The sequence below is a fragment of the Cyanistes caeruleus genome, chromosome 8 (genome assembly GCF_971803275.1).
Source record: "Cyanistes caeruleus chromosome 8, bCyaCae1.hap1.1, whole genome shotgun sequence".
NCBI classification, from domain to species: Eukaryota; Metazoa; Chordata; class Aves; order Passeriformes; family Paridae; genus Cyanistes; species Cyanistes caeruleus.
This window is the reverse complement of record NC_141708.1, coordinates 13,923,942-13,948,940: the sequence shown is the minus strand read 5'-3', so window position 1 is coordinate 13,948,940 and position 24,999 is coordinate 13,923,942. Positions and strand designations below refer to the sequence as shown.

General features: G+C 54.8%; 2 protein-coding genes across 27 annotated transcripts in view; one reads left to right on the top strand and one right to left on the bottom strand.

Moving 5' to 3' along the window:
* Positions 1–11,100, top strand: part of SLIT1 (slit guidance ligand 1) — a 58,661-nt gene extending 47,561 nt beyond the window's left edge. For all 6 annotated transcript variants that reach the window (XM_086901279.1, XM_086901283.1, XM_086901281.1 and 3 more), the window contains 17 exons: positions 871–1,003; positions 2,086–2,154; positions 2,542–2,613; positions 2,834–2,905; positions 3,200–3,271; positions 4,463–4,626; positions 4,947–5,071; positions 5,272–5,369; positions 6,015–6,154; positions 6,516–6,609; positions 6,783–6,920; positions 7,208–7,445; positions 7,533–7,663; positions 7,755–7,909; positions 7,980–8,268; positions 8,614–8,825; positions 8,903–11,100. In XM_086901279.1, coding sequence (XP_086757405.1) covers positions 871–1,003; positions 2,086–2,154; positions 2,542–2,613; positions 2,834–2,905; positions 3,200–3,271; positions 4,463–4,626; positions 4,947–5,071; positions 5,272–5,369; positions 6,015–6,154; positions 6,516–6,609; positions 6,783–6,920; positions 7,208–7,445; positions 7,533–7,663; positions 7,755–7,909; positions 7,980–8,268; positions 8,614–8,825; positions 8,903–9,147 — 2,447 coding nt within the window. In that variant the 3' untranslated portion in view covers positions 9,148–11,100. The remainder of the gene's footprint in view (positions 1–870; positions 1,004–2,085; positions 2,155–2,541; positions 2,614–2,833; positions 2,906–3,199; positions 3,272–4,462; positions 4,627–4,946; positions 5,072–5,271; positions 5,370–6,014; positions 6,155–6,515; positions 6,610–6,782; positions 6,921–7,207; positions 7,446–7,532; positions 7,664–7,754; positions 7,910–7,979; positions 8,269–8,613; positions 8,826–8,902) is intronic.
* Positions 11,101–11,657: 557 nt separating this feature from the next.
* Positions 11,658–24,999, bottom strand: part of LCOR (ligand dependent nuclear receptor corepressor) — a 91,270-nt gene continuing 77,928 nt past the window's right edge. For 20 of the 21 annotated variants that reach the window (XM_086901252.1, XM_086901241.1, XM_086901242.1 and 17 more), the window contains one exon: positions 11,658–22,578. In XM_086901252.1, coding sequence (XP_086757378.1) covers positions 18,090–22,511 — 4,422 coding nt within the window. In that variant the 5' untranslated portion in view covers positions 22,512–22,578 and the 3' untranslated portion in view covers positions 11,658–18,089. The remainder of the gene's footprint in view (positions 22,579–24,999) is intronic. The other variant, XM_086901239.1, reaches the window with a different exon arrangement.

Below are 24,999 nucleotides of genomic sequence, written 5' to 3'. Positions count from 1 at the left end.
GGCACTCAGATACCCACTCTGAGGCCAGAAGAGGAGTTTGCACCCATTGCACCTTGGGGCTCTTGTATGTAGGTGCTGGCAAACGCTGTGCCCTGGGTGCTGACAGGAGCAGGTGTGTAGGCAAAGCACACTGGGATTCATCCTGCTCCTTCCTGCCTTCCCTTCTCAGCCTTGCACATGCACCGGAGCTGGCGGTGGGCAGATGGAGCAGACGGGGAGTGTGTGTGGGGAGAAAAACCTCTTTTTATATATTTTCAAAAAAATTTAGAGCAGCTTTTGAGCCCTCTGGAAAATATTTACAAACAAATCATCCTTTCTTCTGCTTTGCCTCCTCCACCACATCAAAAACTGAAGGGTTGCATCCTGCGCCTTTCCTAACAGTGCGAGATAGCGTACGGTTGTCCCAAGGATGCCTTTCCCACAGGATTCCTGCATCATGGCAGGGAAGGGGAGCAATGCCAGCTCCTCTGGCTGCTCAGCATAGGCTCTACTCTATCTAACCTGTGTCTGGGAAAAAGGTGAAGGAGGTGGTTTCAGGAAGATTTTCAGGGCTGAGCTTCTTCTTGTATGCCCTTATCTGTGTTGTCCCTGTGACCACGCTTTTGCATGAAAATGGTGAAAATCAGCAGCCTTGAGCTGACTGGTTGTATGCACACCATTGGGGCAGGGGATTTCTGGGTGCAGGAGCAGTTCCTGCACTGCTGACTCCTGACTGCTGTTGCCTGCAGCACCTTGCTTTGGGGGAAGGGGAGGAGGATGGTTGGCATGGGAGGGGACCCATCCTAGGCAGGCACAAGGCATTGAACCTGGCCTCACACAATGCCCAAGGGCTGGACCTGGTGACTAGGTGGCTTTCTATGCCTGGTGCAGGTAAAGAGGAGACCACCTGCATCCCCCGGCCTCAGTGCCCTCAGGAATGCACCTGCCTCGACACGGTTGTTCGCTGCAGCAACAAGCACCTCAAGGCCCTGCCCAAAGGGATCCCCAAGAATGTCACAGAACTGTGAGTAGTGGGCGAGTATCCAAGCTCTCCCCCTAACCCTCCCTCAGCCTTTACTGCTCTGGGTGAGGGGCCTCTGCTGTGGGGTTGCAGGTGTCAGGGCAGACACTCCTGGGCTCCTCCCCACACCCCCATCCTGGCCTGCTAGTGGGATTAGGATCCCACCCATCCAAGGTATCCTGTCCAGTCCCAACACCAGCAAATGGCTCAGCAAGAATCTCTGACTATTCAGGGCTGTCAAGGGTATTGTGCAAGAGGTGTTGTCACCCAGCAGCTGAGATCCTTGTCTATGGCCCTTGGGAGGGGACAGTGAGGGACAACCAGCCCCTGCAGCTGTGGTCCCGGCACAGCCATGCAGCTCAGGGCCCTGTGGTTCCCAGGAGCCTGCCATCAGCAGCAGGGACAGGGGCACCCTGTCTTTGCCATCCCCTCTCACGACAGCTGCAGGGATGCCTTGGCAGCATCAGCCTCAAGCACATGGGCAATGGGATGTGGTCTGCCTGTGGTCATCACCCATCAGTGTGGGTGTCAGGGAGATATCCCTGCAGCCATGCCCGAGCTGGATGTGCAGGCTCTGTGATGTCCACTGCTGTGAAAGGGGCTCTGTACCCATCTGGGATGAGGGATGGCAGCAAGTCCTGTGTGCAGGGAGTGCAGGCATTGGTTGGACACACACATATATATATATATGCACACCACCCCCGCAGCCCCCTCCACTGTCTTGCACACTCCGCCTCTCTCTGCATGCTGCGCCATCTCTCACATTCTCACACATGCCTTGGGAACGGTTACAGCCTCCCACGCTCCCATCGCATGTGTACACGCTGTGCCTGCACACAGGCTGCTGGGAGAGTGTCCCCAGGGACATGCCTGCAAACCCAGGTGTGCTCATGCACTCACACATTAGCTCCCCTGCCAGCCCAGGAGTCCCGAGAGCCACTCAGGCCCTGGATGCAGGAGGGGGGTGATGCTGGAGATGCTTCTTGCAGCCTGAAGTCCATAGTGGTGCACAGGAGAAAGAGGGGGAGGAGGGAGGGATCTCCTGCTTCTCAGTCACCCCGAGGTGCTTTTGTTCTCCCTTGCAGCTACCTGGACGGAAACCAGTTCACTCAGGTCCCGGGGCAGCTCTCTACCTTCAAGTATCTTCAGCTTGTGTAAGTAGCCAGGAGCAGGAGCCCATGCAGCTGGAGGCACTGCTGGAATTTGTGGATGGGGGCAGGGGCTGTGTCTCCATGGTGTGTGATGCTGAGGAGGGGTCTGGCAGTGTGAGGGGACCCCTGACATCCCTCTGTGTCCCCCTCTGCTCTGGAACACGCTGGACTGGCAGCGATGCTCAGCCTCTGGCTGCTCACCACCTGGGGCCAGGCATGGAATAGAAGAGGGACAAGTGGCATTGCTGCCATCGCCCTCCGTGACAGCCCTGCTGTTCCCTTGGCGGCTGTGCTGTGCTGTTTGCACCCCATTGCAGCTGAGCAGGCAGGGGAGCAGTGACAGGGGACAGGGCCCAGCTGGCTCCAAGCCCTGGGGTTTCTGTTTTCCAGCGATCTGAGCAACAACAAGATCAGCTCCCTGAGCAACTCCTCCTTCACCAACATGAGCCAGCTCACCACCCTGTAAGTGAGGTCCCTGCGAGCCACACCGGGCTGCAGCCCAGCGGGGCTGTGCGGGCTGTTCTAGGGGACCCTGAAGACTGGGGGTGCTGGGCATAGCAGAGTCTCCACCCATGCCTGGGTGAAGCTGTGGTTTGAGAGGGAGCTCATGCAGGCGCAGCGTGTAGCCCAGGGTGGGTTTCTTGCAGCACACACAGCTGTGTTGCCTGCTTCCCTCCCACAGGATCCTCAGCTACAACTCCCTGCAGTGCATCCCTCCGCTGGCCTTCGAGGGCCTCCGCTCCCTGCGGCTGCTGTAAGTAGCTGCCTTAGCCCTGCTCACCGCCCTGCTTGCTCCCTTCTGTGCTGCTGCCCATGTCCCTGTGTCCCCTGTGCCCACCTAGAGCTGGGTGCGTGCATGTGGGCAGGGTAGGGGCTGCAGAAGGAGCACAGGAAGGTTCATCTGCTCCCAGAACAGATGGTGCATTTGCAACACTGACAGTGTGGTGGGGTCCAGCTCTGCCACCCACACCTGGGCCTTTGGGATGGGGCCACAGTCCTTTGCCCGCCTTGGAGCCATGGGCATTGCAGGACCTTCTGTTCTCTGCAGGTCTCTCCATGGCAATGACATTTCCAGCCTCCCTGAGGGCATCTTTGCCGATGTCACCTCCCTGTCCCACCTGTGAGTATCTCCTCTCACTCCTCAGGGCTCAGGGCTGGATGCAGGCTCCATAGATCCTTAAAAACTACTGGGCTGAGCTTGGCTCCCCTGGAGGGTGAGAGCTGCCTTCTGCCCTCTTCTCTGGGCTGGTACCTGCCACCATCATTTGTTGGATAGTGCTGTGACCTGCTGCTCATGCTCAGGCTCAGATCCAGGTGTGCAGCTGAGTCTCCCAGTGCTGCTGGGATGTCCCTATGGTCTTAGGTGGATGTGGGGGGTCCTTTCCCACCCACTAGATCTCTGTGGTCTCCCAAGACGTAGGTGAAGCCATGCAAAGTAGTGTCCCAGCTGTGTGTTGGCAGGGGCTGCTGTGACACACGCCAGTATGTTGTTAGCCTTCTGCCAGTGCACTTCCCTGCAGCAGCCCCCAAGTCTGTTACCAAGAATCCTGCCAGTGGTGGTGTTTCAACCCTCTTTGAGTGAGCATGCACCCCAGGAGTACTGCCCTATACCCACCACCCAGGGCCGGGGTTTAACTTTGCTCACAGTTTTTGGTCCCCTCCCTGTCTCCTAACTAAGCTGTTCCCAGCTGCCTGCTCCTGGCTGTTGCTTCAGTCTGAAAAGAGCAGCCTGATACCCAGTGGTGGCCTCCTTGTTTTTTGGGAAGCAACACTGCTTGCTCTGCTCCAGTTTCCCTTGGCTGTGCACCTTCACTGCAGATGGCTGGCACTGCCAGTTCCCACAGGCTGAGGTGTGTCACAGCTGGTGCTGCAGGTGCTGTAGGACCAGGTTAGTCAGCCCCAGCAGATCTGTTGTCCCTACTGCCTGCCCTCTGGGCTGCCATCTCCTTCTTTTGTCACATGTTGGTCACACCAGCCCTCCATTGCTGCTGACCTTTGCATTCAAGGAGGATTCAGAGACATCCAGGCCCTTCACCTCCCACATCATCCACTACTTCTGTACCCTTCTCTGCTGTGGAGCAGAGCCCCAGGGCAGAGCACGGAGCACTGCTGTGGGTCTGGCAGCAGGGTGGTCTAACTGGACAGCGTGGCTGTGTGTCCCAGTCCTCCCATTGTGGGCAGCACCTCTGGTGGGTCCAGAAATGGAGGAGCACTGGTTTGCCCACCATGTGGCATCCCAGTCAAGTGACAGAGTTGTGCCCAATTCCCTCTGTGTGGCAGCAGGTGCAATTTTGCCCTTCTCCTTGTGCAGAGCCATCGGGGCCAACCCCCTGTACTGCAGCTGCAACCTGCGCTGGCTCTCCAGCTGGGTCAAGACGGGGTACAAGGAGCCAGGCATTGCTCGCTGCGCTGGGCCCCCTGACATGGAAGGAAAGCTGCTGCTCACCACCCCTGCCAAGAAATTTGAGTGCCAAGGTGAGATGTGCCCATGCTGTCTATCCATACCCTCCTCTGGGCACCCAGCAGAGCAATGCTTTGTGAGTCTGGCTGGCTCCAGGATTTTCTGTTGAGCTGCCTTGTTGAGGAGGAGGACCAGATTGTTTCCATCCTCTTACCTGACTGGTGGCACATCCCTGGTGACTGAGCAAACCTGTGGCTGTCCCACTGCAAAACCCCTTGGACAGGCTCTGCTCCCAGCAACACCAGAGGCTCTGCCCCCACCTCGGTGCTCACAAAAGGAGACGTCCCTGTCACTTCTCACACTGACGATCATCTCCGTGCCTCCCATCCCACAGGCCCACCTGCCCTGAGCGTCCAGGCCAAGTGCAACCCCTGCCTCTCCAGCCCCTGTCAGAACCAGGGCACCTGCCACAATGACCCCCTTGGCTCCTACCGCTGCACTTGCCCCAGTGGCTACAAGGTACCCTGGTCCCAGGGGTCCCCAGTGCATGGGGACATGTCCCTGCAGAGGGCAAGGGAGCAGAGCCATGCCCCTGGGGCTTGCTGCCTCTGGGACCACCTACCCTCCCTGTGTGCCACAGCATCCTGCTGAGTGGGATGGGGAGAGCTGGGCAGCTGCTGTGGCACCCTCCTCGCTCCCACCTTTCCATCCTTCCCCAGGGCAGGGACTGCGAGGTGGCACTGAGTGGCTGCTCCTCCAACCCCTGTGCCAACGGGGGGACCTGCCAGCCTCAGGAGGGAGAAGGAGCTGGGTTCAGGTGAGTGCTGGACAGGAACCCATGAAAGGTGGGTGTTTGGGCAGTAGCATGGAATCCTGACATCCCGTGGAGGGAAGTTCTGATACTTCTTTGCTTCCTGCACGCTCCCTTGGGCACATAGCTGGGATATTGCACTTACATGGGAGCTGCAGCTCATGTTGTCTGACTCCATTTCCCCATGCCCCCCAGCCCAAAAGGCTCCTAGGCTGAGGTCTGTGGGGGAGAGGAGGGTACCAGCACCGCAGCAGGCAGGGGGAGATGGGGGGGTTTGGGACTGGGACTGGTTGCTGGGGTCCTGGAGTCACTGCTGTTCCCTGAGGGGCTGCCTTGCCCTCACACAACCCTGAACGCTTTAGGCCATTCTGGGAATCAGGCTGCAGTTAGGAGCTGAAAATAGTTGTCAGGCTGGGGGTGAGGAGGTGGGCTGTGCAGCCCCTCCCTGTGCTGAGAGGCCTCTCAGCTGGTTGTCGTGGCAACACAGCATCCTCAGGCAGGCTGTGCTGCCACCCACCCCTGTGCCCAGTGTTCGGCAGGAGGACACCAAACCCAGCTCTTTGCCAAGGTCCTGTGCTGGGAATTTGGGGGAGCCACCCTTAAATGTTCCATTTTGTTTTCCTCCTTGACACTGCCCCGGCCCTGTGGCAGGTGCCTGTGCCCAGTGGGCTTCGAGGGCCTGAGCTGCCACACCACCAGCAACCCCTGCAAGGAGCACAGCTGCGAGAATGGGGGCTCCTGTGTGCCCAGTGCCACCAACTACACCTGCCTTTGTCCTGCCCACTACACAGGTACCTGGAGTGGGGGCTAGCCATCTCCAAATGCCACAGACCTGGCGTGGGAATGTGCCCAGTGCTTCTACCCACCCAGGAGGGCTAAATAGCTGCTCTGCCTGCTGTCTCAATGCCCATAGCCACAGCCTCTGGGCTCAGCTGTCTTGAGTTTGGGTACACTCAGCTGAACCCCCACAGCCTGGGATGCCCTCAGTGCCTGGCTCAGGCAGGTGCTGCCTCCAGGAGAGGAGACCCCTGTGCCCATGGGGTGAAAGCTGTGGGCTTGGCAGCTCCCTGTCTGGAGCAGAGTCTGCTCCGTGGGGACTGGGGCTGCTCCTCTGGTCCTGGAGCTGCTGGGCACCCCTCTTCTGCCTTGTAGGGGAATTCTGTGAGCAGCCACTCAATTTCTGCTCAGACGAGCTCAACCCCTGCCAGCATGACTCTACCTGCATCTCCACCAGCCAGGGGCCCAGGTGAGCCCCCTCCTCTCCAAACCACATTTTATGACTGTCTGGGGATGGGTAGATTTGCTTTTTGGGGACTGCAATGAGGGAGACATGGAGAGGTGGGTTACAAGGGGAGGAGCAGGTATCCAGCAATACAAGGGGGAAGGAAGGGGCAGCCTCGAGCCCCCTGCCTGCCTCAGGTGTGAGTGTGCACCCGGCTATGTGGGGAGCAACTGCAGCGAGGACTTCGATGACTGCCAGGACCACCGGTGCCAGAACAACGCCCGCTGTCTGGATGAGGTGAATGGCTACTCCTGCCTCTGCACCGAGGGCTACAGGTACCACCAGGAAGGCATGGGACACCTGGGGTAGTGGGGGTAGTTACGTGTCACTGTGTGGAAGGGACAAGTCCTGGCTACCAAGTTAGTCTGTCTGTGCTTCCGTCCACTGTCCATCTGTCCATCCCTCCCTCCATCCCTCCCAGGCATCCCTCTGATGCCAGTGTCTGGGAGAGCCTCCCCAGGGACCCCAAATCAAGGGTGTGCTGTCAGAGCCCTATGGGGCATTGGGCAGGGTGTAGGGCTCTTTCTCAGCCCCCAGCCCAGCAGCACCCTTGGCCCCACAGTGGCCAGCTCTGCGAGATGCCGCCCCACACCGCTGGCCAGGCTGGCCTCTGTGAGCGAGCTGAATGCCAGAACGGGGCCCCATGTGTGGAGCGGGGTGCCCGTGCCCTGTGCCAGTGCCTGCCTGGCTTCGGCGGCCCCAAATGTGAGAAGCTGCTGAGCGTCAATTTTGTGGACCGTGACACGTACCTGCAGTTCACCGACCTGCAAGACTGGCCCCGGGCTAATATCACTCTTCAGGTGAGGGCTGGGGGGGTGTGGGGGCATTGAGGGATGGCACTGGGGGTCTGCCCCAGGGATGTGGGCTCCCACCTCTCTCTCTGGCAGGTCTCCACGGCTGAAGGCAATGGCATCCTGCTGTACAATGGTGACAGCGACCACATGGCTGTGGAGCTGTACCAGGGCCATGTGAGGGTCAGCTATGACCCTGGCACCCACCCCAGCTCAGCCATCTACAGGTACCTGGCACCCCTTCTCCACTTACTGGGGACCTCCACCCCCATAGCTTCGGCCTGGGGGCGTCCCTGGTGACCCAGCCATCCCTGCCAGTGCTGAGACCATCAATGACGGGCAGTTCCACACCGTGGAGCTGGTGACCTTCGACCAGATGGTGAACCTGTCCATCGATGGGGGCAGCCCCATGACCATGGACAACTCGGGCAAGCAGTACACGCTGAACAGTGAGGCTCCCCTCTACGTGGGAGGTAGGACAGGGACTGGGTGATGGAGGGCATGGGGGACATCCGGGTATGCTGATAGTCCTCCTCTCCCCAGGAATGCCTGTGGATGTCAACTCGGCTGCCTTCCGCCTCTGGCAGCTCCTCAATGGCACCAGCTTCCATGGATGCATCCGTAACCTCTACATCAACAATGAGCTGCAGGACTTCACCAAGACGCGGATGACGCCAGGGGTGGTGCCGGGCTGTGAGCCCTGCCGCAAGCTCTACTGCCTGCACGGCATCTGCCAGCCCTCGGGTGCCCAGGGCCCCGTCTGCCACTGCGAACCTGGCTGGGACGGGCCCCACTGTGACCAGCCCCGCGGTGGTCCCTGCCAGGGGCACAAGTGAGTGCCCTGACCCCATTGTCTGCCCTGCCCGTGCCTCCCACCCGTCCTGCCCTGTGACCGGGTCCTGGTGCTGTGGTGTCAGTCCCATCAGTGGTGCCGTGTCACAAGCCCTGCCATGCCACTAGCATTGAGCTGTGCCAGGCTGTTCTGTGCTGGTGCCGTGCCAGAGCCACTCCTGTGCTGTGCCATGATGGCTGTGCTGTACCAGGCAGTGCCGTACCAGTCGCAGTGCAATACTGTACACGAGGCTGGTGCTGAGCCTCGCCATGCTCGGTGCTGGTGGGTTGTGTGTGCTGGTGCCACTCTGTGCCACCTGGTCCTGACATGACTGTGTGCCCACAGGTGTGTGCACGGGCTGTGCCTGCCCCTTGACGCCCTCTCCTACAGCTGCCAGTGCCATGAGGGCTACCAGGGTGCGCTCTGCAACCAGCCTGCCGAACCACCCGACCCCTGCCGCCACCAGCCCTGCGTCCATGGCCATTGCCACCTCACCCCAGGTGGCCAGCCCACCTGCGAGTGCCACGATGGCTACACCGGAGCCCTCTGTGACCAGGGTAGGTGCTGAGGAGGTGGGTGTCCAGAGAAGGCAGCCCCACGCCCCATCACTGAGCTGACCATTGCTGTCCCACAGAGCCGGAGTGCCGCGGGGAGCCGGTGCGGGACTACCACCAGGTGCAGCGGGGCTATGCCATCTGCCAGACGACGCGGCCGGTGGCCTGGGTGGAATGCCGGGGGACCTGCGGTGGTGCTGACGCCAGCTGCTGCACTGGGCTGCGGCTCCGGCGCAGGAAATATGCCTTTGAGTGCAGCAACGGTGCAACCTTCGTGGAGGAGGTGGAGAAGCCCAGCAAGTGTGGCTGCAGCCAGTGCCTGTGAGCAGCCACCGGCCCTGCAGAGCCGGGGGGCTGGCGGGGAGACCCCCCCCGAGCCAAGGACCTCACTTTATGCTGTGGGCATGGTGCTGCTCTCTGGGTGTTCCGAACTGCAGCTGCATATGAGGAGCCTGGTGGAGGGTAGAGCTGGTGCATCTAGAAGATTGGGAAGGAAACAGAAAAAAAGAAAAAAAAAAAAAAAAAAAAAGAAAAAAAGGAAAAAAAACCCACAAACAAAGCAAATGTGTAGATAGAGAATTTTTTTAAGAACTACACAGATGTGTGGATATGGAGTGGGCACCCTGCCCAGCTGCCCTGTCCTCTCCCTGTGGCACTCTGCCTCCTGTCAGTGAGGCCCCATAGCCATGGAGGGCAGTGCCTGCATCCTGGCTGAGTCCCCTTCCTGGCAGCCCTGTTCCTTGCATCAGCCCAGTGATCTGGGGGCTTTTCCAACACCTGGGAGAGGAGGGAGGCCTGACATGGCAGAGCCTTGTGATCTATGGCAAGCCATGGCTTGCAGTGGGCTGTGTGACTGTCCTCCAGTCCTGGTGAGGCCAGATATGGTTTCCAGTCCTGGTCTCTCTCCCTTCAGGGTGCTGGAGCCCAGAGTACCCCAGATAATGTCCCCAGCTCTGTGGCCCCAGCCTGACCCTCAGGTGACACCCCTGGTCTTTACATGCTGGCTGGCTCTGCAGTGCATGGGCACGCATAGGTCCAACCCACTGTGGTTACATCCGGGCCACACTGATTGAGCAGGACCAGGGCAGTGCCAGGCACACTGAATGGGGGACAGCACTGTGCCATTCCTGTGGAGAGGGCCCCAAATACCCCTGGCTCAGCCAGGTAGCTCTGCTGAGAGGTGGGAGCTGTGAGGGCAGCACAGGAATCCCTTTTTTCCAGGCTGTGTCCTAAGGGAGCAAGCCTGCAGCTGGGTGAAGGTGCCCCATGTCCCTCTGATCCAGGAGCAGGAGGCTGCTGGGACAGCTGGGGTGTGGGTTTGTCATGCCCATCACTGGGGACTCAGTCTTGTGCATGCCAAGTTGAAGAGGCTGAAGAACCTGCAAGCCTGGAGCCACTTCCAGGGTAGGACCCACCAGCTCTTGGACTCAAGTGCCCATACCCAGCATCTCTCCAAAGCCCACAATGCCAGGGCATGTGCTGAGCTGGTGTGGGAGCAGGGGCACACAGGGAGCTCCTGCCAGGGTACTGCACACACCCAACATCCACAGCAGCATCACCTCTACAACTGTGGGGGCCAGGGATAGTAGGGGCCCACCCTGGGACACGGCACGTGGCTGGACAGTGAAACACCACCCTGGCGGACAGACTCATCCCAGAGCTGCAGTCCTGGGTCTCTCCATCACACCACTCCAGCACTTTGGCTTCAGGTCTGCACTGCCAGCTGTGGCCGGGCTCCAGGCACCTCCACTGGATACACCCAGCACTGCAGGTGCTGTCACCATCCCTGCTCACCGCTGGCATCCAGGGCATCTCCACCACCACGGGGATGTGTTTCTGCCACAAACGCCCTCTCCATGGGAGCTCCTCTGCCATACAGAGGAGCTGGGATGCGTCTCATTTTGCCTGTGGCCCACCCAGGGCTTGGTTGTATTGTGTTTCTGTTCTTGCTGTACGCTAACCGCTAAAGTATCTCTTTATACAGAATACTTACAGATTCTAATATATATTTGTATTTCATTTTGTTATAGTATTTTTATATGTTTGGGGTCAACAAATGATGTTTTCTTTTTGTTTACAGATGCTACTGGGCAGGAAAATGACGGTGGCTTTGTTTGGCCCGTGGGGTTTGTGTGTGTCACTATTGAAGACGCTGGTTTGTACTAGGCTGGCGAGGGTGGCGCTGGGCATCCTTCCGCTGGCAGAGGCTGTATTGTTTTAGGAGATGTTTGGTATTGTCTATGTTGTCTTCCATGTGAACATGACATTTATTCATTCAGAGGCTTGGCCTCTTCTTTCCTGGTGGGGAGAAGGGAGAAGCTGGTGCTTGGGAGCTGCTGAGTGTATGAGGAGGTGGCACAGGATGGAAGGAGTTGGTTGTGCCTTGGGGGATGATTTCCTGCTGGAGCAGCCCTGGTCAGTGCTTCTGGCAAATGCATTGCCCCCATGGTGCAGGGACAAGCTGGGGTTATCCATGCAATGCCTTGCAAAAGCAGCCATCACTGCTGGGGTCTTGCATGTGGGAAGCTGAAGGACCAGTGCCTGCTGGGGGGGTGGAATGGCTCCAGGAAAACCTGGCACTTGTAGATCTCTGGGGAAGGACAGAGGGGGCCTGAGCAGCAGTCCCCAGGACCACCAAGAGGTTGCACTGTTGGTGCCACAAACACAAGTCTGCTGCTCCTCAGGCATTGGTGTGGGAGCGCTGAAACCCCACACAGGCATTTATATCCCCCCTCCATAGGGAGGGGGTGACACTTGGAGGGTACCAGCCCGTTGTGCCCTACCTCGTGCACTCAGTCACCTTCAGTCTTCGCCACTTATCACACCAAACAAGCATTGATATCAAAGAAACGTTTAATAAGCTGCAATAAAATACGGACCTTTAGAAAGCTCATAGGGTGAATATTGACAGTGAGGAAGAAAAGAAAACAAGGTGGTGGGAATCCTTGAGGAGTTCAGATCTGACTCAGGGACCTTTTACCTGGAACAAGAACACAACTTTTCCATAGGCTAGGATGAAATAAAAGACAGGAGCACAGAGTTCACAAAATGTCAACAATTAGAGAATCGATACATATTCAAAGTTCAAATGACCCAGCTCTTATAGCTATACATATTGATTTAAAGCAACTTAATATAATTTTATTTTCTTTTTTTTTCTTTTTTTTTTTTTTTATATATACACTTTCAAAGGTTTGTCAGGTGAGGTATGTAAACATTATCTAATGGAAACTCCTCTCCACATTTCCAACCGAGAATTCACAGCAGACAGTTCATTTTCCCAACTTGTGGCGCAATACTTCCCACTCCCTACACCAACTGGGAATGCCGTCCCAAGCCACGGCTCTCCCAGGTGCAGTCACCGGCTCCCACTTCCCACTGCTGGTCTGTACAGTTCACATTGCTTGGGCTCAAACATACAGTACCGGACAGGAGGAATTTCAGCTCAGTGTCTAAAATTCATATAGAAACAAACAGAGAAACAAAACTCTCTCAGGGAAGCAGACACAGATGAAGGAAAAACATTTGCCATCAGGGTGGAGATAACATTTAAATGTTTTACATCTTAAGAAAAAAATTACTGTGTTATTTCCTTTTTTCCTTTTTTTGTTTTTTCTTTTTTACACACCTGATCCAAGGGTGAAGGAAGTGTGGGACTGGTGAAGGGTCCTGCAGGGCTGGGACCCAGCAGCACCCCTCACTCCATCCTCTAAAGTCAGAGACCATCATCATAAAAGCAGATCCTGCTGACACTGCCCTACACAGACACTTCCAGCTGGACTGGAAGGTCAGAGCCAGCCACACTTCCAGGCAAAAAGGGGTTAACAAAGAAAAAAAAAAAATTAAACCCACTTAAGCAAAAATTACCAAATGACCTCAAACCTCCTAGAAGGAGAATTAAAATTGCAGAATGAAAAGCAAATGAGCAAATGACCTTCTGGAGCCGGCCCTAGGACTAGCAGTGACAGCAGTGTGCTCCCTTGGGTCACCCGTACCCACAAAGGCAGTAATTCACTAGTGGGAGTTTGCTACCAGCAACTACCTAACCTACCCTGGTGGTTTTGGGGGGGTTCCTTGGGGGTAACAGCATCCCCCATTTTCTGCATCCCTGGGGACACTTCCTTGAGTGACCCCCCCCCATGCTGGACTGAGCCCCTGCCGGGAGCAGGGTTATTCCCACCTGGCCCTGAGAGCCCCTGCCATCAAAGCAGACATTATTACTACAAATCTTATTGCTTGCAGTGCCCCCTGTCCTGGGGAACAGCCATCCTGGCTGGCCATGGGAGCTCACGGCCTCCCTGGGGACCGTGGCCATCGACCAGGTCTGACATCATCAAAACGAGATGAAGAGAGTTAATGCTTCAGCTTTGATGTGACATAAAACCAAACTGAACACCAGCACCACCCACCCACCCCGCCCCGTCCCATCCCCCCGCGCAATCGCCAGCCCTTTGGTTGCGGCACGCTGGGCAATACAGCCCCACCAAACCGACACACCAGTCAGAACAAGAACCTGTGGAAAGCCCATGAAATAAATATTTTAAAAACCTATTTACAATATTAGATCTGTGAGCATGAAGTGAGAGAAAAATGCCTTTTCTTGCCCCCAAAAATCTTTAAAAAGTAGGTTAGCATCCTGCTGCCTAGCACAACACTATCTTACATGGCACCTACACATAATATATATTCACATTTCATTTTAAAATTAGGTACTCTTACAAACAGACTTAGAAAACGTTGGCTAGCAATACAGCCCGTGGGACCGCCTGGCCTCCAGACCCATGTCACAAATGCTGGCCAGCTGCATCCCAGCTCCTTCGGCTGCCCCAAAGCTGCCAACATGCCCTGAATCAAAACCGCCAGCTGCCCTCTGCTGCCCTTTGGGGAGAAGGTGGAAGTGCTCGTGAGAGAGAGGGCTTGTCTGCGGAGAGGGGAGCAGGGAGGATGGGGACTGTGATTTCTGCTAAGCCTAGGGGTGAGCTTAATACAAACAAGAACTCCTGAGAACATCTTAGAACAGATGGATTCATTTCACAACCACCAAGCTAAAGGATGGGCCAAATGGATGCTACGACACACGGGGGAACACACGCGACATGGGGACACCATAGGCTTGTGGTTTGCTCAAAAAACCTACTGCTACAAGAAAAGCTCCAGTGGCATTCCCTGTCAAGGAGGAGCCTATCCCCATCTTACTCCTGGGCTGTCCAGGCATACAGCCCAAGGATGCAGACCCAAGTACACCTTGGCTGGGGCTCAGCCCTCTTCCCCCTGCAAGACTGCTGATGGTGGAAAGGTGAGAGCCCAATCTGGATGGCCACTCACACCTCCACACTGCCCCAGGCACTAGCCATGAAAGGCTGGGAATACAGCTTTCTCTGTCACCTTCAACTGGGAATGCAGTTGTCAGGATGAAATTTTCGAGCTGGAGAGAAAAGTGTCCATTAGCAAGTCTTAAAAACAGGGCACCAATATATCTGATTTCATGTCTATTTCCTGGGAGGTTACTAGGAGCTGACAAAGCTTTTGGAAACATCAGCATTTCCAGAGGTGCCACAAGAGCAGCTGGGACACAGGCTGGGCTACAGCTTTGCTCATCTGCACACCAGCAAAAAGTGGTGTGGGCAGCCAGCCACCCTCAGTCCAGCACTGCATGGCACACCCAGCACTGAAGGGACAGGGGTGCAGAGAGCAGCAGGAACTATTTCATCCTGCTCTCACAGCTCGATCAGCAGTGCAGCAGAAAGTTTGTCAGAAGCATCAGTGCCGACTGGTCGGCTCTTCAGAGAAGGTTTGCTGCAAATCTCTCTCCCTGACATGCTGGCAGGTGACTACAGAAACCCCACTGCACAGAGTGAACATCGGCAAACAGGACCTCGCCAGGGATGAGTAAGTGATGAATATAAATATGTGCATGCTTTGGGTCCATATCATACACCCTGTCAGCAGGGAAACCCATTCCATCTAGGCCTTGCTAAACAAGATCCTAACAGCTACAGGTAGGAGGAGCCATCCCGGGCTCAAACAGCTCTTGCTACAGCACCAAGGTAAGTTTTGACTCTGAGCTTGGCAAATGCAGCTCCTCCCAGTGGTTAATTAAGATGGACGGATCCTGAACATGTGAAGTGTGAAGACCGAGAGCTGCTGATGACAAAAGAGAGAAAGAGGTAACCATGCAAATGAGAAAGGGGGGCTGGCAGCAAAGGGACAGTGAGGACATCTGTGGAGATGGAGAGCTGAGAGGATGCTGCTCCTAGTTCATGGACCAGGGTGCATGATGGAGACTAGTTTCAATAGGATGAGAAAATAGCCAGCAAGAAAAGCCAAAGTAACAGAAAGAGATCTGCTTTGTGGGTTGCAGCACTTGAAATCCAGAGCTGTCACAGCAGAGCAGGGAGCTGTGGGGTAGCCCAGGGGAAGAGGAGCGCAATGAGGCTGTGGATCTGAGGATGGCACTGTGGTAGTGCCAATGGCCAACTCTGAGCCTGTAGCACATGGAAACACACTCCCAGTCCATGTGGAATAAGATACTAAATCATATTGCTTATTTTCTTCCATTCATTAAGCTCATCTGCAGCCCCCTGTGCATCCCTTGCATGATGTAAGAGCCACATTTATTGGTAACAGACTGCTCTAAAGCAGGGGCTGTGCCTCAGCAGCACACGTCTCCACTGCTTGCCAGGGACACTGCTGGGAAGCTCAGTGTTCTGATCCCACCACTGCCTAAGCCAAGCAGTGCACACCAAACTTGGACAGATGCCCAGAAGCTGCTCCACTCCAGCACCAGTGACACCTACTGTCCCCTGCTCGAGCCAATCAGTGCTGGTAAAGCCCCAGGGTGCAGGAAGGCATCCAGGACACTGGAGCAGCAGCACCCCATCTAGAAAGAGTCCACTTGTTTTATATAGGGTTTTATCCTAATGGGACTCCTGCTCCCTGAAGCACAGAAGACAGGGAGCTAGACAGCCTGCATTTACCATTTGCCAGCAGCTAAAAAATGAGAGAAGAAAAAGAGAGGGAAAACCTCAAGGAGCGTGTGGTGCATGGTGATGGTGAAGGATGGGGAGAGGGGATTTGCTGCAGGGGAATGGCATGAGGAACAAAGGTAAGAGGCGTGCTCACATGCACACCTGACCCAGAGGAAGGAGAGGAAATCTGGGCCCATGTGGCTGAGCCCCAGCCTGAGGCTAGAGAAGGACCATAAGTAGCAATGGAGAAGCAAGAGGGGAAGACACCCTGCAAAAGAGGTACAGATCAGTCACTTAACTGCCATCAGTGCCCTCCTGCCTTACACCTCTCTTGAAATGCTTTTAAATCTTTTCTGATGGAATGTTTGACATATTTAATGCATGCACTAAAAATTAAAGTAATAGATAACTTCATATTAATCTGTACAGGGACTGACAGGCTAGATTTAATCACTTGCTAGCTGTTCAGAGAGTTAACTTATTCTAGCACAATTCAAAGGAAAGGCAAAGGATTTTTTTTTTTAAATCAGCCATTTCACAGTAAGAGAAAAATGTGCCGCAGCATTGTGTGTGTCAATGCTTGGGAAAGGGAGTAACTGCAAGAGAGCCAGAGGTGCTCTGTGAAGGGCGTGCAAATCAAACACCTGGTTTCATCTCTGTACTAAAGGGGTACAATGAAAGATTATAACACAATTATCTGCCTTTCACCTCCAGCCCCCAGGCTTTGAGATCTGGGGTTCAACACCAACCATGAAAAGCAATTCCCTTTGCAGCCAATCCTTTTCCAGCCTCTGTTCCCAGGCCCAGCGTCTCTTGACTTCATGGGCTGCACCAGAGCCCTGCTCTCATCAGGGATGAGCAGCTGAGTAAGGTCCAGCAAGGCAGCTGTTAAAGGTCTGGCAGCCTCAGGGCCCGCACAGTGCCCTGACAGGCACTGCTGCTTTGTTTGTGGAAAGAGGCTGGCATTGGGATCCCTGCAAAGGGACTCTGCAGCAATGTGAAAGTGAAGCTGTGGGGATGCAATGGCTGAGCAGGGGCCTTTCCCTAGCACAGACCACAGCTCTCCCCAGCTGCTGGTCATCTCTGCCCAGCAGAACCAGCACAGCCACACACTCTATGCACTTCTAACAGGTTTTTCCTAAGAGAAGACAGGCACTATGACCCTATTCTGTGACACAAGCAAGGAAAAACCTCCTGCACCTTGCTAGTAAAAGGGTGAAATGTAAATTATGGTAAAAAATTAACGCAAGCCAGTCCCTCATCCCAACCTTCTTTCAACTGCAAAACCTGGCTTAGGAGAGCACCAGGCAAGATGTGCACAAAAGCACAAGGTGAGGGCCTGAGCTCCCTTCCTGCAGAGCACCAACATCAGGAACTCAAGCCCTTAAAAAGGGAAAGATTCAACCTTCAGTGAAGCACTGCAGAAAAGCTTTGCCATCAGAGACCACAGAAATCACCACAAGGACAGGGAAATAGGAGAAGGAGGTCTGTCCAAAAGCAGAGCATGGCAAGACTGGTTCATCCCTGAAGCCAGCAAGAAAAAAGACAGATACAGCCCAGCACGCCCAGCTGGCAGCAGTGGATGTGGCAGCCTGTTACCTGGCTCACCCACGGCATCTCCTCTGCCTGAGCGGGCCCTCTCCACCCACAGGCTGTGCAGTGAGGAGCAGGCAGCCATCAGCAGTACACACACCAGTAGCTACTTCACATTCTCATGCAGGTAACAGTCTGGGACACCAGCAGCTGCTACCAGCGAACCGACAAAGGACAGACTCGCCTTTCTCTCCCTTAGTGATGCGAAATGGTTTTGGTTTTGCTTTAAATGCCACTAAGAAGACAGACAGAAGGAGGACTCTGAAAGAAAGGGAAATGTTTGTGTGCACCCAAAGGCTAACAAAAGCTACTTCATGTGCACGAAGGTGGTTTTCTTTCTGCTACAGTACAAGTGCTTGTGCCTCAAGTATAAAACGCAAGCCTCCAAATCACACAGACAAGCTTCTTATTTTTATTTTTAAAGTGATAAATAAGGCACTGTACTTTCAACAAAAACTGCCTGGTTCCAAATTTAAGAGAACCCAAGGAACGTTTAAACTGCAGAAACTTCCTTCTGAACAGCAGAGCCAGACAGACCAACCACTTCTCTGTCCAAGACACATCTGCTGATGCCTAAAATCATGGGCGTTATCCTTTAACTGCGGATTTTTAAAGGCTTGCTACAGCTTATAAAAGCAGCTTTAGTTAATGCATGGTAAAGGGTTACTACTATACATCAGTTTTGTACATGGCTACCGGTTCTTTGCTATTTCGGGTCCAGTCGTGAGCGTTTGCTGTGCGAACAGTCCACTTTTGCCCTCAGCTTCCTCTTGCCCTGAGACACACTGTTCTCCTGCATCTTCTTCATGGACCTTGTTAGGGTCTTCCCACTGCTGTGCTTCTTGTTGGCCATCTTCTGTGACCGTGTGGAGGACTCCCCCAGGGGCTTCTGCTTTGGGGACTTGGACAGCTCCTCATGGCTGGGAAGCAGCACAGCCCGTCTGCTCGTGTTCTCCTTGCCCTTCCGCATGGGGAGTCGCATCTTCTCCAGCTGCTTTTTCGGAACTCTCTTCTCTTTCAAAGACATTTTTCTGGCCAGTTTATTGCTCCTCTCCACAGCAGTCTGCTTTCGGGTGGCGGGAGATTTCGCGCTGACCTCTGAATGCTTTATTTTACTAGCCTTCTTGGCAGGCAGCTTGTCCTTGGTGGAGGAACTGGATCGCTCCTGAGTGCTCCCGCTCTCCTTCAGCATCTTCTTCTTCTTGCTGAGCTGGAAGTCAACTTTGGGTAAGGGGTCCTCTTGGGACCTGCTCTTCCCCTTCCGCCCCTTCCCCGTTCCATCCACCGAGGGAGATTTAGCAGGAAAGGCAGCTGCTTTGATCTGCAAGGCCAGCTTTGGAGACATCAGGGGGTTGATGCACACACTCTTCCGGCTCTGCTTGCTCTCCAGGGACAGATGGTCCCCTGGGCCATCACTCTGCTTCTCTGCCTTCACCACGCGCTGCTGGGCTCGCAGCTTGCCCCGAAGATTGGAGTACTTGCGCAGGATCCTGGTGCTAGCCTGCGTGGGCAAGCTGAGGGCAGGCTGGATGGATTTGTCTTCACTCAGCTCCTTGGTGCTGGCATCAGTGGGAGACGTCTGGTTGGGAGTGGTGGCTTCTTCAGCCTCTGCTTTATCAGCATTCTCACGAATTTTGGCCCAAAGCTTTTGGTTCTTCAGGTTATTCCGAGCTGGGGTAGTGGCAGCAAACTTCTTGAGATGTTTTTTCAAACGTTCAGCTTGTAGTGAGCTGGGGTAGAGACTAGAGGAAGAATATTTCTGCATGGGGACTTTCATGGGGGGAATCTCCCCTGGGAGACGAGTGTTGAGTTTCTTCACAATCACTAGAGACCTGGTTTCAGTTGTCTCCAGAAACCACTGGCATATGTCAGACAGCTTAAAGGCCTTCATAAACAGCATCTGCACAGGAGAAAGCTTCTGCACTTCCAATGAGCCTCTGCTTTTCCGTGTTCTTTTTTTGCTTTTCCAAATCTCTTTCAGTTTGTCGGCTTTGTTCTTTACCTTGGGGGCTGGCTGGACCTCCTTCTCCAGCTGAATCCAGCCCTTCTGGATTTTCATGTACTGAGTGTTGAACTCAGCAATGAGCTCCTGGTTCTCCTCTTCAGCACACCACTCCATGAACTTTGGTTTGCTGTCAGCCATATCTATGTCCTCCAGTGCTGGGCAGTCATCATTCCCTGAACTGTGTTCATCCCTCAGTTTGGGGATTGCTTGCATAGACTCCTTCCCTGGTGTGTTCTTTTTTGCACTGTCTACAGGTGCAGGTGCATGTCTTAAGTTATAAAACTGCAGAGCAACCTTTTTATGCTTTGCAGTTTTTGCTGGAAGATGCTTGCTTCCACCTCTGCTGCTGGGACACAAAGGCAAATTGGTCACCAGCTCGTAGTCCACTGGATTGCCCAGATCCCTGGCACTGTCAGAGCTCTCCTTGTCCTTTGTACTGGCATTGACTATTTTCACATCCACTTGCTCAGCATCATTTGCAGGAACACTGTTCTCTGGAGGGAGGAGGATGTTTTTCTTCTCAGAATCAGCCTGGATGCTGATTTCCAGCATCTCACCCGGATGACTTTGGCTGCTGTTAGCAGAGGAGTCATCTTTAGAGGAACTTTCTCCCTCTGCAGCAGTCTCTTTTGCTAAGATGCTTTTATAGGTTTGTCTGGTAGTGACACCATTCTCCTCGCCTGGCTGCTGCTCAGTGATGCTCTCTGGAGCCTGGCCAATGTCCAACCCTTCACTGGTTTTGAGCAGCACATTGAGAAAGCAGTCATTTGGGAAGTGCATGGATGCTGCCTCATCCAGCTGCTCTTCTCTCTTGAACCGCTTAGGGCCAGGGCTCTTGGAGACTTTGATCTGAAGGCAAGGAAGCTGCACAGAGCTGGAAGAACCAGAGTCCTCAGCACTGCCCTCAGCAGATGACTGGGATTGTTGGCTTCGGAGACACCGGTCCGATGCCACTAGCACTCTCCTACCTTTCTTTCGCTTCTTGTCTAGACTGTCTTTGGAAGAGACAGAGTCTGAGCTGTTCGGGTCAGGTGGCATTTCCCCTTCAGTGGGCTCTTTTTCACCTGCTGTGTTGTTATTCTGCATTGCCTCCACTTCCAAGATTTTGGGGAGGGGTGTGCTGATGAGCACAGCATCCTCCTGCACAAGAGGGCTGTCACCCACCATGACCAATGATTCGGCTTCTGGTTTAGCATCAATGCTTTTGTTCACATCCCCACACTGCAAAGTGGCAGGGGGCTCCAGGGGGCTCTCCCCATCCATGGTGGCAGGGGGCTCATCAAGAGCCTGTGAGCCTGGAGAGCATGGGGAGGGCTCTGCCAGACACTGCTCACAGAGCTCGGCATCCCCTGAGCCTGGAAGCTGGGCAGGATCCCTGGCACCATCACAGGACAGAGGTGTTGTGTTTGTAGTGGCAGAGGGCTGTGAGGAAGACTTTGGCCCTGGGCTGGCAGGGAGGTCTGGAACAGTTTGTATGTCAGAGCCTGGACAACCTTCCTCCTCACCGTGTGCTTCTGAGACAGAAAAGGCAGCAATATCAGCAGCCTGCCTGCTGCTGCTGCCATCCCCAGAGGAGCCCAGGCTTCTGCCAGCTTCCCAGGTGACAGTGCCCCCTACTGTCATCCCCCCTCCTTCAGCAGGAGGGGAGCCGGGTGGCGGTGAGCTGGCCAAGCTGTCCTCTTTCTGGGGGCTGGGTGGAGCAGAGAGGGAGAAGAACGGCATGGCCACAGCAGCTTCCCTTGATCGCAGTGCTCGTGTATCCCGGAGCTGCATGGAACTCAGCTCAGCTCTCTCTTTTGTTTCTCGGCTGGTCGGTGCCACTTTAGCCAAGAGCCTCAAGGAAACCCTCTTCTCACCCTCCCGTCCTGCCCCTGCAGATCCCTCCACCGAGAGCACCAGGGGTGGCTTTGCACTTACAAGGGTCTCTGTTCGCAGTGCCGGGCTGCTCGCCCTCTCCTCTGCCCGGGAGCTCTTCACCAGCGTGCGGACGGTCGGCAGCTCGCAGCACTCCCCGTTGAAGTAATACCCCCGGGTGCTCTTCCTCGCCGTCCTGCGGGACGACGCCAGCCGCTGGGTCTCGAAATGGCACTCGGTGATGGGCTGGCTGATGTACACCACATCACACTGGTTGTCATAGTCATTGATCCTCAGCCCCGAAGCCTTCTTGCTCTTCCGAGAGGACCTGAGAGAGGCTGCCTTGGCGCGGGGGTGCCCACCGGGGGTCCGGTGGGCGGCTGGCACGGCGCCAGTGGGCAGCCAACCCTCTTTGGACTTGTCCAGTGTGCCCTTGTCAGCTGGGTGCAGCTGGCAGCCTGCCTTGCCCTTCGCCATGGCATGCAGGTGGTTTTCTTGCTTTGGTCTCGCATCTTGTTCTTTTGCATCTAAGTCCTGGTGCAAAGATGCTTTTGAGCTGCATTGCAAAGCGTTCTCTTTGTCAGCTCTGCGAGGGGGGGTCACTGCAAAGCCAGGATCCCAGGACTCCTCTGGGAGAGCCCTGAAAGAGCTCTTTTGGGACCCCAGAGAGCTCTCTAAGCTGTCTTCGCTGCCATTCACATTTGCCACTTTGACTGAGATATAACCTTCCATGAGAGTCTTACCTGCTAGCTGCTCTTTATTATCCTCACACTTCCTGATACCGGCTTCTTGTTCCTGTCCAGCAGCTTGCTGCCCTTCCAGGCTCTTTGCGGCATGATGGAAATTCAAAGAGGAAGAGTTCAATGTGCTGAGGTATCCTTGGGTGGGGCTATCCTTTGGACTAGCAGAGCAAAGCCTGGTGATGGGGAGCTCGCAGAAGTCCCTTCTCAAAGCAGGACTGGAGTTCTCTGCTCTGTCCAGAGACTTCAGTTCCACTGGCTGCTTTGGGGCTTGTCCCGTAACATGCAGGGGGCCATCGGCTCCTGACTGTCCTGGATCCAATGTAGAAGGGAGCTTTGATTCAGTACAAGTAGCACCCTTATCCTGATTTTCAGTGCTTCGCTGGCTACAACCGGAGCCACAAGTAGAGGCCTCCATGCTCTCAGATTCGGATAACTGCTGGCTGTCAGAGTCTGGTTGTACTTCAGTGTATATGTCGTTTAGCACACGAATGAACTGCTTCTGGTGATGTGTACACAGTCTGACCATAAATTTTTCCAGTGGAGACTTCGGCTGATTGTTAGAGTCTATTGCTATTGTCTCTGCTGCATCCTCACTAGAGAGACAAAGAGAGAAGCAGTCAGTAACATGTCCTAGGGAATATTAGTTTATGCTGCAAAACCAGAATAACCCTTCTCCTCCCATCCTCCAGGATGCCTCCAGGCACATCACCTGCCTGACCTCCAGGTGAGATCAAACATCCTGTTTTCCTGGGGCTGGCAAATGTCCCTTCAGTCCCAGCATGCACACTTACATGTGCACACTGCTGGCAGGACACAGACCGTGCTTTTGTTTATCTGCCACTGCCAGAGCACTCATAATTACACTTCTGCCTAGGACATCCCAGTGTGTAGGCACCATGTCACATGTTCAAAGCAAACCTAAAAAGAATCAGACTTAGCATCTGTACAGCACCTGGCATAGAAGGCCCACCATTTCTAGGACAGCTGCACACCTCTGCTCCCTCACTCTGCACTGCCAGGCTGGATGGGAGCAGAGCAGCATCCCAGCTGGGCATCCAGATGCCAGGAATCTTCAGCTACTCAAAGCCTTAAAATTCTGCTTACACCTCAGTGGCAGAAGATGGGTCTGGGGCCAAACTGAGCAGATCTGAGCCTCTTCTGTAGTCAGCACAGAAATTCTGGTGAGCTCCCAGCCCGCAGGACATGCAGGCAGTGATGCACCCTGTGTGGTGTTGTGCCATTTGCACTGACCTTTGATTAGCTGGCCTTTAATAAAGTGCTCCTGCAGCTGATGGGCTGTCAGCACACAGTGGTTGTGCAGAAAGGTGGGCTTCTACAGCACAGGGTCACTGCCACTAGCTAGCGCTCAAACCCAGGCCATTATCAGTTACCTGCCTGGCAGAGGCAATTAATTAGGACTTACTGGTGGAGAGGTTAAGGGATAATTACCCAGTGTTTGCATGAATGCATCATGAGTGCCATGCCAGGTGCTGTTATCGAGACCATATCTGTTCCCAACGGCAGCACAGGCAATTCCCACCCAGTCCTGACCACGCCGAGAGGGCCCCACATCTTGGCACCCACACTGCCTGACACAGGATCTTTACCACTAACATAGGGTTGCTTTGCAGCAACACTTGCACTTTGCACCTCCTGGCCTTGTACTGGAGGAGTGAAAGTCCTTTCTCCCCCTGCAGCCTTTCTCTGCCTGCCCCCCCACCAGCATCAGACACTGACCTCGCACACTCAGCTGGGTCGAGGGGGGCAACACTTATCAAAGGGTTCAGGGCCAGGGTGGAGAAAAGCAGCTTCATCTGGATGGGGTTTTCCCTCTCCATGCTGCCAGGCACAGGGCTCAACAGGTGGATGAGGAGGAAGAGCTCCAGTTTGGAGGAGCCATCAGCAGAGAAATGGAGAAGGGAAAGCCTGTGGCCAGAGCCAGGCGTTCTCAGTGGCATCAGGCACACCAGAGCCCTGGGCAGCCCTCACCTGCTCCTCACTGCTTGCTGGCTGCTTTCTTTGAACTGACACGCACCAGGGAAGCAGCTCCAGTGCCCTGATTCCCTGGGCTGCTGGGCAGGGAGAGACACCTGGGGCCACTTCAGGCTCAGGGCTGACCAGGTCTCCTCTTTGTCCAGAAATGCCAGGCTGCAGCCAAGCCTGCCCTGAGCAGCTGCTACCCAGCCCTTTGCTTTCCAGTTTGCCCAGGCAAAACATGTTTTACACACAAAAACAAGGCTTTGCCTCTCAAGCCCAGCCTCTCAGTTTCCTTAAAGGCTTCTTAGGCAGGGTTTTCCTAAAACCACCTGGAAAGGCTGAGCAAGCTCATCTTGCCGAATGTGTCCCAGCACCTCCAGAACATACTCCCGGGGTTAGCAATAAACAACGTACCTGGAGACTGCTTTACTACACCCAGGTGAGAAAAACGCCCTCCAGCAACCGTCTGAACAGGTCCTACCTGGCGCTGCGATGGCTTTCAATTTGGAACGCCTGGGATTAGTTTAAATAAAAATACCCAGGTACAACCTGGCCCCTCTCCAGAGCCCTGCATGGGAAGGGTTATGTCAGCCAGGATCTCTTACACAGCCCAGCTCCTCCCCTCGCTCTGCTGAATAACAAAAGGGGATAAAAAAACCTTTCAACCCCCTGGGCTTTGAGCAGGGGGCTTTTTGAAGAGGCAGAGCTCAGCGTAATCTTTTTTCCACCTTTGCAAAGAGGGCGGTGACTCCCTTTACCTACTCACAAGCCCAGCTCTGAAGAGAAACAGCCATCTTCCCCCTGGAAGGCTGAATTTATCACGGCAGCAGCAGAGATGGGGCCCTGCCCTGGTCCCCCTACTGCCATGCTCCCTGAGCAGCTGTGGAAAGGGCTTATGGTGGCAAAACAGCCATCTCACTCCTTGCTGGGGCACCTTCGGGTGCTACACTCCATGGCTGTGAAGGAAGAATCCATAGCATAGGCAAAGTGATTGCCTGGGGAAAGGCTGGGTGATGTCTGGTAAGGAGGAGGTTGCA